Genomic DNA, 15,678 nt, shown 5'->3' with positions numbered 1-15,678 from the left:
GTTTGGATCACATTGTTTCCAAGTTCTTATCACCATGTGTTTGGGCAAAGAAATGTTTAGTTTATTCTTCTTCACTTTCCTAATCCTAAACTCGAGCATATATTATATTAAAAAGAGAAATGGTTGTAGAACACATGGATATATCCCACAGAACATATTAACCTTAAAATTCATATTCGCACATGTGGATCAAAAAAACGATTTGAGTTTTCACATTTTTCCTCCAATTTACACATACTCAAATTTGAATTTTAAGTTCAAAGTTCAAACCTTGCATTGTCGAAGGAAAAATTTATATTTCGTGTTACATTGGTGCTCCACTATAACTTCTGTATTATATTGAAACTTACATTTGGTTTTGAATTTGAGAAAATGGCTTATTTAGGTTATAACTAGAAAATTGACCGCGCGCTGTTGCGGGTTCTGATTCCGTAATGCATTTTCAATTGCATTAAAATGCCGAGGGCATATAACTAAGCACCTCAAAATGCCAAGGGACCAACTTCTCCCTCCAACGATCTAAATTCCTGAAATTCCCAAACATAGTAAATCCATTAACAATCTATTCATGTTCTTTGTTTTATTTAGTCTAAAGATTGAAATCTAATTAAAGCAGAAGCCAAATAAAACACAAAACACACACTCAAAACCAAGTGAAAATTGCGTCGTTTTTATAAAACATTGAAAAACATATGAACTGATGCCCAACTTTTGATTTAATCTGACATTAATAGTTGACTAATTCAACATTCAGAGTTGATAGGAGAGTATATAACAACATTGGAAAACATATGAACATGCCCACCTATTATCATATCTGACATTGCAGTTGATTAATCTCACATAAATTCGCATCAAAAGAACCCATAAATTTGACTAAGAATTCTCCAAAACCCACAATTTAAATGAAAAAACCCACAAATTTAAACAAAAAATTCTATAAAATCATGAAAATTTTAATAGAATCCAATTACATTAATCACAAATTTGATCATACAAATCTTCACATCCAATAAGTTTAGAAGGTACCTAGCTTCCTTGCAAAATCGTATCTCTACAGGCCAAGGCTCAAATTTCCTTGCTGCTGTCTTCATTCGATAAGTCCTGATTCAAGCAGTCACATATATCATATACATATACATACATACGCATATATATATATATGAATAATAAGTTGATGCGTTCAATGGGCATGAATTTATCAGAAATTATGAAACCGATTGAACACGTTTAGTGTAACGTCCGCAATTAAATAATGAGCATGAAAATGACTAACAGGGGTAACACAAACTGCTCAACTTATGAATTAAAGCATATAATATTTAGAAAATAATTCACAATTTTCATGGTCAAATTAATAAGGAAAATCATAATTAAATAAACTCGATTGTTTCAACTGCTCATTCTGACAAAGCAGCAGTAGTTCGACATATTGCTCATGATGAAAATTATTATATATCAGTGGTGCAAATTAGCAAGGTAATAGTGCCTTCAGACTTAAATTCACCAATTTCATACTCCATCAGTACCTTCACCTTCTCCATCCCCTCCTCCTTCAACACCTACTTCATCAACTCTCAATATCACCAAATTCTAAATGACCATCCAGACTTCATACTAATTTTTTTATTTGGCCTAAAATAGGAAAGCAAAAAAAAAAAAAAACCCAAAACAGAACATCTACAGAACTTTAGACATGAATAATTCAAGATATGAATTGGAGGCCCCCTACACATCATTAGAGAGGACTAAATTTAAATAAAAAGACATGCATTTTTATATTTTCAAGCACATACTTCTTGTACTCGATGCATTTGCAGAGGAGAAGGGAAGGATACCATCTCTTTATCTTTTCTCTTCCAAAATAGTAGCATATCTCTGGCTTTTTCCTTGCACGAATTGTAGCCCCCTCATCAATTTAAGAGATTGCTGACCTCCGTCTCTGTCCTACCCCTACCCCTACCCCTCGCTCTCTTTCCATCGCCATCTACCTCCGTCTCTGTCTGTCTCCCTCCCTTCCTCCCTCCCTCTCTCTCTCTCTCACATAGCCTCCCCGAAACCCTCATTGAACGACAACAAATGAAAACCTACCCGGCTACCCCCTAATTCGCTCAAAACCGAGATGACAAAATTGCCCTTCCAAATACACCATCCCCACTGTCGGATTGTAATCCTTGATGGGCAGAAATGTAATTAAATCATTAAGGGCCGGACTGAGGGCCGAGCTTCTTACCGAAACCCAATAAAAAGCTCATGAAGAGAAATGGGGAGCCCAAACCCTAGCCCAACACGGATATGATGGCACATTGTGTAAATAAAGCAAAATCAAAGGGGCAAATAGTTGACTGTAGCCAAGCTATTGTCACGTTGCTCCTCAACTTTAGAATAGACAATATTCCAATCTATACAGAAAGCAAAAAGTTATAAGATCTAACATCATCGGTACATATTGTGTTATCTCAATAGTCATTACGTGAAGTGCATGCATTTGCCATTGTTTTTTTTTTTTTTTGGAAAAGCATTTGCCATTGTTTAGAAAATCTTGCATTGAAGATGGGAGGGACAGAGAGATTCAAATTGGAAAATATGATTTTCACAACTCATTTTTCCAACTACATACACAACTCATTTCAATTGAATAAATTAAAACCAATCTAATGAATATAAATTAACAGTGGTGTGCATAAAAACGAGATTTAATGGAAAGGACTTTTCTAAAAATTTTTTCTTAACTAAAAATACCCTAATAACTCTATTTAATGAAAAGAACACAAATTACATGTTTCAAACTCTAAATATTAAAACTCAAGGCTTGGAAGCAAATACAACCCTCCCATTTTTTTTTATTCTAGCCCTTGCCCTTAATGGGCGTTACCCCAGTAGATCCGTTAAACTATTGCAACTATTTTTAGAATTGAACATTGTAGTGCCACTATTTCTCGAACTAAACATTGTACTGCCATTATTCTCAAACTAAACACTGCAAATATTTCTAGAACTGAACATTGTCACTGCTACTATTTTTAGAACTGAAAACTACCACTACAACTATTTCTAGAACTAAACACTGCCACTATTTCTAGAACTAAATACTGCAACTATTTCAAGAACTAAATGCTGCTACTATTTCTAGAACCAAATCTGAAAGTATCAGTTTTGAGGAGGCACATACACGAAAAGAAAGTGACATCAGTATAGGATCAATAGATGATGTAGTGTCACATGTCAATAGATTACGTATTCTGTTATAAGTTTGTTAGAGTGTTTTCTTAGTCTATAACTCTGTTGCTTCACAGGAAGCCCGTGAAGACATGATCTTCTCTCTTGGATTGAGTATTAATTTCATCAGGTTTGGTCGAAAATTGGCAAAAATCATTGAAAAAACGTCACCTTTGAAGAGCTCGATTTCCCTAGACATTAAAATTCAAGGTGTGGGGTCTTGTAATAGAAGAAAGAGGGCATCAACATGAACTCGTAATATGTGACCTTGCATGATTTCGTTACCATATGAGACACTTATGGAGAATTTAAAATTGAAAAGAAGAAAACCGGCTAAATCAAAATTGTCAAAAGAACAAAATCGAAACTCAGTCAATTATTTTGATTGGCCAATCTAATTGGGCTGTTTGATGTTGGATTTTATTCTAATCATTAAATAAACTATTAAAATACTTATGGTTAAGATTTAAAGTTTCAAAACCCTTTCTTTAATTTTTCTTAAAAAACATATAAGGTGCGTGAATTTCATTTCTCATTTTGATTAACCTTCCAACTTTCCAACTATGATGTGCTCGACTTATTGGGTCATAGTTCTGAGTGCCAATGCGATATTTGGTCAAATAGTAGGGAAATGCAAGATTTGATCAAACCGTAGGGGAAAACCTTTCTTCTAATAATAGTATACACAAGTGTTCATGTTCGCGCACTATACCAGGTCGAGAAATTTGTCATGTAAATGAAGAAGTATACTAAAGTTTTTTAATGCCATATATTTGTGCAAGAAAAAAATTTTGATTTCTGTCCACAAAATGAAATTAAAGCAATATTAGAAGGGAAGTGTTATTGACACTCCAAAAATCTCATTCTACATTCCTCACAAGTGTAATTTTCTTTCCTAATATAGAAAGTTTGGAGTGTAGAATGAGATTTTTGGAGTGCTAATAACAATTCCCTATTAGAAAGGGATACATTTGTTTTCAACAACAATACAACTAAGTGTGCTTACATATTATAACATTCAACCGACTATCTATTTGATGAAAATGAACTTGCCCCACTAATAAAACCGTTAACCTTAAAAAGAAACCATATATACGTTTAAATAGGCCCTAGCTAATTACATTTACATGCATGGCTCAATTGCATTGTATCTTAGCTACAGTGTCACCCCTCTCCAAGTTTAGAATAGAGTAATGTTGACCTATTTATGTGGCACATACTTTACAAACAACAAAGTACAAATGACAGACTTCAGGGGAGTGAGTGAAAAACTGTGAAAATTTCATGTGCCTTAAAGGTTTGATCTGCTTGTAGTTTTGCAATTATATATCAAATTCTTTCTTCACTGCAGAAGAATAGAAAACAGTGCTCTCTCTTTCAAGTGAGTCCAACATACAAGTGCAACACAATACAAAACAACTCCCCATGTGTGGGGTAGTAGTCCTCCTCCTATCTTTATAAAATCTAATGTCAAATCTCAGCCCTTTATTTTATTGGTTTTTTTTTTTCTTTCGTTTGTTATATGCTTTCTGTCTAAGAGGACTCGGGGGCTTCCTTTCTGAGCCAAATTCCAACCTCATGAGGACAAGCAGATAGTTGCTGACTCACATCTAAAAAGTCTGCTATTGCTGTGGTTGGTATCCAATGCCCCTCGTCTCAATTATTTTTCCTGCAGAGGAAACTTGTAAACACATCCTCCTATGTGATATAATATCACTTTTCTGTGTTCCTTGGAAGAAGAAGAAGAAACCCATCATCTGAATCTGATGCAGCATGCAGCATGCAGTTCCTTTTATCCTTCCATTTGGCCTCCACCACTTAAGCAAATCATAATTAGTTGAGTCATGAACTTATTAGAGCTCAATTTAGTGCGAGTGGATTATTTTTACTACAACTATGAAATACATACATACATATATATATATATATATATATATATATATATTGTTAAGATAATGGCATAACGCTACCGCTAATCGCATATTGCTGCGTTTATTTTGATAAAAACTATAAAATACATATCATTTTGAGATAACGTTATAGGCAATCGTACGCACCCGAGTATGCAAAGAATTAGTGATCGTTGATAATTGTACGGATCCCTTCATAGGGTTTGCTTTTTATATTTAAAGGCTAGGAAGTTATTAGTCCTTAGAATTATTCACACACGCACACACGCTACAAAACCCTAGCTACTACCCTACTTACTATATGGTCCACAACTTAGCTTAATGTAGACGAAGACGCGAAGCGAAGCAATAACCATAGACTTTCACAACGGGCTTAAAACCAAAGTCTTGAAGTATTCACAGCTGCACACACAATAACAATATAAAAAACAACAAAAACAACAAACGACAAATCTAGCTACTAAACCCCAAAAAACAATATTCAAAAGCAGAAAATGAAAGGAAAAAAAGAGCCGAGCAATATTCAGCATCGGTTCCAGTTATCCGTGCCTTGGAACTTTTCCTTTGGCCCCTTCTCTCTTCCCTCGATACCCACACAAGATACACAGACTCTGCTAGGTATCCCTCCTCCTTCTCCAAGCCAAAGCTTCATTTTTCTTTTCTTTATTAATTAAACTTACTCGTTAACCGAACAGTATAGCTAAGAGTATTAGGGAGGGACTCTAAACATATTCATCCAACTTATTCATCAAATGACGTGGTGTTCGAATTTGTGTCCTATATTATTAATAAGTGAACTATTAACATGTATACGAACACATCATTTAGTGATACAAATTTGATAACATAAAACATTTGCTAAGATAAACATCCGTTTTTCAAATTATATGTTATCGATAGTACTAATTTACAGTATCTCGTGAATATTGACAAGTATTAACGACAGGCTGATCAAACAACCTCAACCCTAACCAAAAACCAAAAGAAAACTCTCTCTCTCTCTCTCTCTCTCTCTCTCTCTCTCTCTCTCTCTCTCTCTCTCTCTCTCTCTCTCTCTCTCTCTCGTGCACAAGTCAAACCCCCGTAACGTCTAAACCTCACTTTATGACTACAAATTACACCTTCATGCATAAGCCTATATAAATATATAAACCCTTTAGTCTCTCTTCATTATTTATCTCCTCTCTCTTTCTCTCTAGTGCAAGTGTAGTTTGCAACTTTGCATCAGCTAGCTAGTTAGGGACACCATATACCACCACCAAAAACCACCATGCATCAAAACCAAAACACATCATCACAAGACAGTAAAGAGAAAAGACCCAAGTTCTTCATCAACGACCACATTGACATCCTCGTCGAGATCCTCAAACGCCTCGACGGCCCCTCCCTTGGCGTCGCCGCCTGCGTCTGCCACCTCTGGTCCACCGTCGCCAGAAATGACACCATCTGGGAACACCTTTGCTTCCGACACGTGTCATCTCCCCCTCCCTGCTCCGTGAGACCCGTAGTCGTCGCCCTCGGCGGCTACAAGAGGCTCTACAGGGTCTGCATGCGCCCTGTCCTGAGTCGACTCAGTGACTCGGACATGGTCAAGCGAGTCTGGACGCGGGACGAGATCCAGCTCTCGCTTTCGTTGTTCTGTGTCGATTACTACGAGAGAAGCGGGAGGCTCGGCGCCGGTGGTGGCGGGGATGCGTCCGCATCGTCTCTCATGTTCCTCTGCAACACTGTGAATGTGTGATTCGTTGACTTCTTATCACTTTTGAATGTAGTGGGTCCCAGTGAGTAATAGTAGTATTCATATCGTAAAAAATGATTTTTTTTTTTTTTAATATTTTTACTACTAGGGTTACTAAATAACTGTGATTTGATTTATTAATTTTGGAAGGGGAAGAAGCGAGATGGTAGAAACCTACTTACTTATTTATTTTTAATTTCTTAATTTTTGGCATTGGTAGTACCTGTTTATCAACATATTTGTTGTAATTTTAGGGAGGCTAAGCACGCCTTGACAAAAAAAAGGGGTAATGCCAAAATTTAGTGGATCCTCTTTTCCTTTTGTTCTTATTGACAAAGAGATTCCTAAAACAAAGCCATTTTTTCAACGAACGATAATATTTACACTAAGAAGGTAGGGGTGTGGACTAATCTTCACAATAACCTAGCAATAATTTGGTTCAAATTTACCTTTGGCGGAGTTGAACTTAAGATCTCTCACGTATAAGTGGAAAAAAATATCATTAGACCATAGTACAAAGTCAATTTTTCAATTCCTTTTTTTTTTTCTTTTTTTTTTTTCGTTTTGGAAATTCAATTCCATTTATTAAAAAGAAAAAAAATTGGAAAAGATGCATTTCCAAATGGAAACTCAATATGGAAACGATTGTTCTTTATTTTTTATTTGTATGGTATTTTATCAAACGTTAAGTCACTAGAATTAGCGCAGTGGTAAGAGTAAGTAGAGCGATGAGTAAGAACAATCAGCTTCAGAGTTTGAAAGCGTCAATATAACCATAAAAATATTTAAAGAAAACCCTAGTTGTGCAACGGAATGCTGTAAAGTGTTGAAGTCCCTTTGAGTTCAACAGACAACCTTGTGAGAAAACATTATGTTTAGCATGGTAGGTCACAAGGACCCAATTCTCCCAATGGCAATTGGGCATTGTGATTCAATTGTTTTAGAGTGTGTGTCTGTTATAACTTATAAAGTGAGATATGGGCCACAAAAATGGTTGATTGGGACTTAACAGAGCCTAACCTAATGGGTGGTCCAATAAATAAATAGGTGATCATTGACTCACTCAAGGTTCCAATCAGTTTCCTTGCCTCATTTATAAATCTGAAGATGACATCCCACAAAAACTTTTTCGTTAGTCTTCCTTTAAATCAATGGGCGGGAGATTTTTCAGTGTATCAGGAATACGGTTTAATTTACTAAGTATCATAATACAAATGATTGAATATTTAAAAGAAATAAATTCAACTTCTTGTATTATGACATTTGATATATCGGGTTTGTGTTTTCGGCAAACTGAAAAATTTCTCGTCATAGGTTAGTGGTGTGGGGTCTGTATTAGTGTCATTGTAATAGTCATGTTGTAGAGAAAAATGCAGGTCATAGATCAAATGACCAGCTTGCTAGTTAGACGGTCTAGTCAATTAATAAAATGATGCCACATTATTAGTTACTTATCGTGTAAATTTCTATTAGTGAATTGATATATTGATAAAATTTATCAATATTGACATGTCGATAAACTACTATTGATAAGCTTTTGATTTTAATTGGTCGGACCAGCCAGTTAGTCAGTCTAAGCCAAGTTTGTCTCTATGTTGCGTTATTAATATATTTTTATTCTAAAAAGCTGTTTTTAGTACTACTCACTTACAACATATTTTTATCCTTTTAATTAAAATTTAAAGTTTTCACTTTTCATTAGTTTTTCTTTTGTTTTTTTTTATTTTTTTTTTATTTTTATAGAAGATATAATAGTATTTGATGAGGATGGGTATCTGTCCTAGAAGATTTCAATTTAATACCAGACAAAACTTACGGGCCAAAAGAAGAAGAATATAATACCAATTGGAAAATAGAAAAGAAAAAGAGCACCAGCCATTCATTATTTATTTTGTCTTCCTATACAAAGGTGAAATGTTGAAGAATACTGAAAGTTGTACGGAACGGGTTTATCATCATGTGACTTTTCAGTACAATAATGAAATATCATGTGAAGATAAATTTTTATATATTGTATCATTGAACTAAAACGTTACGGTAATAATAAATCTGTTTGATGTAAGTCTTAAAAAATATGAGCGCATGATCCACAAAATTCACACTATACACTCCCCAAGAGCTTTCATCTACTTGTATAATAACATAAGGTGTACCGCCTGTTCTTTGGACATATTGAAAAATCTCCCCTTAGAACACACGAGGGAGATAGGTAGTAAAAAATGTTATTTATAGCATAATTCCAATTTTAATGCAGCATGTAAGGTAAAAGGGATGAAGTTAAAGTAGTATATGTCACATCCACACACGGGTGGCAATCTTGTCCAAAGAGACAAGTAAAGAAAACGTTACCCGGAGCTACTTGATATGCTAACTAACATGATATGCGATAGCTGTGGACGCTACAAATAACAAATGAAACACCGACAAGGGAATGCGGTTAGGCATTTTCTACCTACATAAGAAGGTGTATTTGGAAAGTGATTGATATGATTCTTGATTTTTCAAGTATTTATTTGATTATAAATTTTATTGTGTAATCAATACTTGTTTTACTTTCAATACTCACGTTGTAGTAAATGCAAGGTAGTCAAGAATCAGAATAATACAAGACTTTGAAACCGAGGAAAAATAACTAGAAAGCAAGTCGGAAAAATTGAATAAGGCTTCGAAAAGGAAAACCCAGATAGCTACATAAATAACATAAGAGAAATACTAAGGAGACTCTCAAAGAATGACTCTTCATGGACTCTCTGTCACCCCACATTTTAACGTCAATTTCTGCATCAACATTATAAACTATTTTGCTATAAACATGAGGTGATAGAGAGTCAATGAAGAGTCACACTTTTGAGAATCTTCTTAACACTTCTCATTATAAATTATTAGAGTGATGAAAAATACTTGTAATTTCATTTAAGTAAATATGTCATTCGGGGTCAAAAACAATACTTAGTGCTCAGTGATTTGAATTATAAGGAAGGCCAAATTGGATAAATAATTCATGTGATCATGAGGTATTCGGAAGATAGCCCATCTGCTAAAAAAACTTGGATTTAAACCCCTATAGTGTTCTTCGTTAGCAAATTTAGTCAAAAAGTGATTTTTCCGTTAACTATATGTTAATACATAGGTAAAATTGTATTTTGACATGTGCACCTTTGTAAGATCCCACATCGCCCAGGGGAGTGGATCATGTAAGCCTTATATGTATATTCTCATCTCTACCTAGCACGAGGCCTTTTGGGAGCTCACTGGCTTCGGGTTCCATCAGAACTCCGAAGTCAATCGAGTTCGCGCAAGAGCAATCCCAAGATGGGTGACCCTATAGGAAGTTCTCGTGTGAATTCCCAGAAACAAAACCGTGAGGACGTGGTCGGGGCCCAAAGAGGACAATATCGTGCTATGGTGGAGTCAAGCCGGGGATATGGTGGGGGCCCGCGCTGGGATGTGACAATTTGGTATCAGAGCCAATCCTTGGGCGGGAGTGTGCCGACAAGGACGTTGAGCCCCTAAAGGGGATGGATTGTAAGATCCCACATCGCCTAGGGGAATGAATCTTGTAAGCCTTATATGTATATTCTCATCTTTACCTAGCACGAGACCTTTTGGGAGCTCACTAGCTTTGGGTTACATCGAAACTCTGAAGTCAAGCAAGTTCGCATGAGAATAATCCCATGATGGGTAACTCATTGGGAAGTTCTCGTGTGAGTTCCTAGAAACAAAACCGTGAGGGCGTGGTCAAGGCCCAAAGCGGACAATATTGTGCTACGGTGGAGTCAAGCCGGGGATGTGGTGAGGGCTTAGGCCGAGATGTGACAACCTTCTTCTTCCTGCATCTCCCCTACGCAACCCCCAAACTCACTTCGCGCAAGAGAAAAATGAGAGACCATTTCAAGAAAAAGAAGATACAGTGAGACCTCACCTTTTATCCACAACGAAAAACCCAGAAATAATTTACGATTAATAACAGATATGTCGCCTAATTACAACATAACAAAATCAATAAAAAAATATTACATAGGGCAAATAATAGAAAATGAAGGAAAATTAACAAGCAATCAAAGAGTAAAGGAGAGAGAGAAATGTGGTTGAAGGTAGAAAGCATTACTTTCTCTTCTTCCTCCATGCCTTCTTCTTGCCTCCAGTAACACGGCGATTGTGCATCGAGTCACGTGAGATACCTGCATATTATCACATATACAAAATCAGTGACACACATACAAAGAAACTGAGAGGAAGAGAGAGGGAAAGAGGGTTTGAGTGGTACCTATGGTTCTGGAGTGAGAGAGCTTTGGCGAGACCTCCTCATCCTCCTTTGCACTTTGCACAAGAAAAATGAGAGACACGGTGGCCGCCATGGTTACGCGACGTGAGTTTGGGGGCTGCATAGAGGAGATGCAGGAAGAAGAAGGTGCACACGTTAAAGTACAATTTTACCCATGTATTAACAGATAGTTAACAGAAAAATCACTTTTGGACTAAATTTGCTAACGGAGTACACCATAGGGGTTTAAATCCGAGTTTTTTTTTTTAATCACATAGGCTATCTTCCGAATACCTTATGATTACATGATTTATTTATCTGATTTGGCCTATAAGTAATTATAACAACAATGGTAAGGAAAGAACTACAAAGTAGTCCTAGAGAAAAGCCCAATAAGGCTTCGGAAAAGGAAAGCCCAAGAGCTCATAAATTAGATAATTTTGCACAATTTTCAGAGATAACTATTATTGACACTCTAAAAATCTAATTATGCGATTCTCATAAAAGTATTTGTCTTACTAAATATAGAAAGTTTGAAGTGCAAAATTATATTTTTAGGGCGTTGATAACAATTTCCCTTTCATATATGATTGTTGTAAGATTATTCATAATTCTAGAAAATCCAACTACTTAAGTTATATTATTTATAGACCATACGATAAGACAATTGATGTTGAATTTTTTCATTAAATCATAAAATAAAAATTGAATTTTAACGTCAAAATTTGTGACACAAAATATGATCTAAAAACATGATATCCTTAGCATATTAATTAGTAATAATCAAATGAAGCTATTTACCAAATCTCAGCCAAATGAAGTGATTAAACAATTAGCTTAATCCAAGGTCCGCTTCTTCTGCCCACTACCAAACATTCCCCTAATCCAAACGGAAAAAAGTAACGCCGTTAACGCACGGCAGCGCAGAATAGCAACCCTCACCATTAAATACTATTAACACACTGTTTACTCCCACTGAAAATTAAAAAAAATTTCAAACCAACTTTTTACCAAAAAATAAATCCTGTCCAAATCTCCGACACCTATATCGACGGAATCGCCAATTCCACGCCGTCGATCGCCGCACTCGGCCATCGCCAGCACCAAATCCGCCGAACCAACCCCCCGATTTCGCAGCAAAAACCCTAAAAATAGAAACTTTACCGTTTGGTAAACCCTCTTTTCACTTTGGGGTTGTTAAAATGAGTTTGTCTCTCAGTGATTTGCGCTTTAGATACAGTGAGATTTGCAATTAGCTGAGCTTGATTGATTTTGCTCGAGCTCCCAAGTACGCGTGGCGATCTGGGTTTTCTTCTTCACCTTCATTCAGCTCGAGTTTCAGTGAGTCAATTTTTTTACTTTTTACTTTGTTCTCGTGTTGAATTTTTAATCTGGGTTAATAATATTCTGGATTTTGGATTTTGGTTTTCGATCTCTGTGCATGGTTGTAAAGCTGTGGAATTTAGTGGAATTTGGGGCTTGATTTGGAAAATTGAGATGATTTGCATGCTTGTTAGTGGGTTTGAAGTGCTAGATTCTTTTGTTTTGATAGCTGGTTTAGGGTGTTTGGCTGCGGAGAAAAAAACTGAGGAAAATGATGGAAAATTAAACTCGATTTTCTTCGCATTTATGTTGCATGGATCGTAATTTTTCGCTGTAAAATAGAGTTAATCTGATAATTATAAGCCGTTTTGGTGATTGGATTAATTTTGGATTGATTAGCATTGCTTCTTGGTTGAGATTTGAAATTGAATTTTGTTTTAGCCTGGTAAATGACTTCGGCATTTCTGGGTATTAATGTCTTAATTAGAGAAATTTGAATGGCTTAGCCAGTCACAGTGCTAAGTAGAAAATTGAAGTTTGATACTCATAAAGATTCTTGATTTTATCTTTGCAGAAATGAAAATGTGGTTACATATGAGAATTCAGCTATTTCTACAGTTAAGCACATTGGGTTGGTTGTAGATTTTGTTTCGAGATTTTTGGTTTTCAAGCGATCTCTACTCCTACATGGAAGTTAACATAGAGGAGGCTCTTAAAGCGAAAGAGATCGCCGAGAAGCGATTTTTTGAGAAAGATTTTGCAGGTGCCATCACTTATGCAGTAAAAGCTAAATCACTGTACCCGGAACTGGAGGGCATATCTCATATGCTGGCCACATTTGATGTTTATGTTGCGTCTGAGGCAAAATATTATGGTGAAATGGATCATTATAAAATTCTTGGACTGAAGCCTTCTGCAAGTAAATATGCAGTGAAGAAGCAGTACAAAAAGATGGCTGTGCTGCTCCACCCTGATAAGAACAAATGTGTGGGAGCTGATGGGGCTTTCAAACTTGTTTCTGAAGCAGTTACTGTGTTGTCCGACACTGCTAAGAAAAGATTGTATGATCTTCAGAGAAATAAACACTTGGCAGCTGCAGTTAATCAGCCCAATTTGTCTTCAGTTCACGCTGGTGGGGTTCCAGGTTTCAACAATTGTTCCAGTTCATCAGTATCTCATGGTAGACTCGACACTTTCTGGACCGTCTGCACTTCGTGCAAGGTTCAGTATGAGTATCTCCGTAAGTATGTGAACAAAAGACTTTCATGTAAAAACTGCCGAGGTATTTTCATTGCTGTGGAATCTGGGGCAGCCCCAGCAAATGGTTCTTTTCCTTATACTCCTTGTCCTTGGTCGTATATGCCTAGTAATGGGTATGCGAATCATGGATTTGATGGGGTTACGTATGTTCCAAGCAACGGTACCTTTTTCCCAGGAAATGGGGTCTCAAGTTTGCATTCTGGACATGGGTATGAATATACTTCAAACATGTCGTTTCAGTGGAACTCATATTCTGGAACCTCTGCTGGTGTTGCAGCTCCTCATGGGTCATCAGCTACATCCCCTGGTACTGTTTGTCAGTCAAATGGAAATGTTAAGAAAGCTAGAGAGAAGGTGAAATCAAGAGTGAATGGAAAACGTTCTGTTACAACTGCTGTGGCTAAAGTGGAGCTGAACGTGCCTGCTAGCTTTAATGAGCCGCCTGAATCTAAGAGCAATGGACGGGATAAGAAAAGGAAACTTACTGTGGGAGCGAGTTTTAGAAATGGGCTCGACGAAAAAGTATCAAAATCTGCTTTAGAAGCAAAACTAGCCAATGGAAATGGGAGTGTTGGAAATGATCAGAAAATTCCTAGTTCAGGGGAACTTCCAATTAGACGTTGCTCCATGGCACCGGCTTTTGATACTAAGAGGTTGTTGCTTGAAAAGGCAAGAACTGAAATTTTGAAGAAATTAGACGAGTTTAAGTTGGCATCAGAAGTGGCAGCTGCCGCTGTTGCTGTAAAGAACACAAAAAGAGAGGCTGCAGTGGGTCAACCAGAAGTTGCACAAGCACATAAATTAGAGACAAAGAATACTGAGCCTCTCTGCATAACTGTCCCAGACCCCGACTTCCATGATTTTGATAAAGATAGGTCAGAAGAATCTTTCAAGCCAAAGCAAATTTGGGCTTTGTATGATGAAGAAGATGGTATGCCTCGCCTGTACTGCCTGATTCGTGAAGTGGTTTCTGTAAAACCATTCAAGTTAGTCATTACTTACTTGAACTCTAAAACTGATAGTGAATTCGGGTTCGTGAACTGGCTAGATTGTGGGTTTACCAAATCCTGTGGAAATTTTAGGGCACGGAATCTTGATGTCATTGAGCAAGTTAACATTTTCTCTCATGTTTTGAGCCGGGAGAAAGCAGGCAGAGGAGGCTGTGTTCGGATATACCCCAGAAGCGGAGACATTTGGGCTATGTATCGAAACTGGTCAAAAAATTGGGACAGATCAACTCCAGATGAAGTGAGGCACCAGTACGTAATGGTGGAAGTTCTTGATGATTACTCCGAAGATCTTGGTGTTTGTGTATCCCCCCTTGTGAAACTGTCTGGATTCAAGACTGTATACCAAAGCAATACAGACAAAGCAGCCATTCAATGGATTCCAAAAAGAGAGATGCTACGCTTCTCGCACCAGGTGCCATCATGGCTACTCATGGGAGAAGAGAGTAAGCTGCCGGGTAAGTGCTGGGATCTTGATCCAGCTGCAACTCCTGACGAGCTTCTTCACGCCGCGGTGGAACCCGAGGCTTAAGCGCGACATGCTAAAAGCAGGGAAGCAAGAGTTGCTCGGGAGTTGTTACGTTCTAGCATTCTTTAGACAACATGTAGGTTTTAACTGTACAAATATGTCACCCTTTGGCAAGTGGCCAGAGAAACATAAGCCCCAAATGATTTTACGGGGTCCTATGTTTTACCCAGTAAAACTTGTGACAACAGTTTCAGAGTCTAATTACTGCTTTGTTTTACATAATTACCCTCATAGTTGTGACTATCCAGGAGAGTTGTAACACCTTATTCAGGACAGATTGGGAAATCAACAGTTATTTAATTGGCGCAATTTTTTACTTTTAATCTGTATTTTCTTGCCAATCTGTTGCGTTTATCTTATCATATTTTCTGTGTTTAATTTTTTTTTTTTTAACGCTTAAACAATATTGCTGATAGGGTTTCAACTTT

The 15,678-nt window shown here is 36.9% G+C and overlaps 2 protein-coding genes and 1 long non-coding RNA gene across 3 annotated transcripts; 2 read left to right on the top strand and 1 right to left on the bottom strand.

Annotated features, from left to right (window-relative positions):
• Positions 1-249: 249 nt before the first annotated feature.
• Positions 250-2,036, bottom strand: LOC148694148 (uncharacterized). The gene is made up of 3 exons (XR_015966290.1): positions 1,797-2,036; positions 1,030-1,104; positions 250-527 (listed from the first exon to the last, which is right to left on the bottom strand). It is a non-coding gene; the product is annotated as an uncharacterized LOC148694148 (long non-coding RNA).
• A 4,260-nt stretch (positions 2,037-6,296) lies between these two features.
• LOC137738630 (F-box protein SNE) lies at positions 6,297-7,062 on the top strand. The gene has a single exon (XM_068478109.2). It carries the CDS (start codon positions 6,400-6,402, stop codon positions 6,868-6,870), a length of 471 nt encoding a protein of 156 aa, XP_068334210.1. The 5' UTR covers positions 6,297-6,399; the 3' UTR covers positions 6,871-7,062.
• A 4,994-nt stretch (positions 7,063-12,056) lies between these two features.
• LOC137739105 (uncharacterized) lies at positions 12,057-15,559 on the top strand. The gene is made up of 2 exons (XM_068478596.2): positions 12,057-12,472; positions 13,029-15,559. Exon 2 carries the CDS (start codon positions 13,142-13,144, stop codon positions 15,251-15,253), a length of 2,112 nt encoding a protein of 703 aa, XP_068334697.2. The 5' UTR covers positions 12,057-12,472; positions 13,029-13,141; the 3' UTR covers positions 15,254-15,559.
• The last annotated feature ends 119 nt before the right edge of the window (positions 15,560-15,678 follow it).

The sequence above is a fragment of the Pyrus communis genome, chromosome 9, assembly GCF_041283825.1.
Source record: "Pyrus communis isolate YQ-2024b chromosome 9, ASM4128382v1, whole genome shotgun sequence".
NCBI classification, from domain to species: Eukaryota; Viridiplantae; Streptophyta; class Magnoliopsida; order Rosales; family Rosaceae; genus Pyrus; species Pyrus communis.
This window is presented reverse-complemented; position numbering and strand designations above follow the sequence as displayed.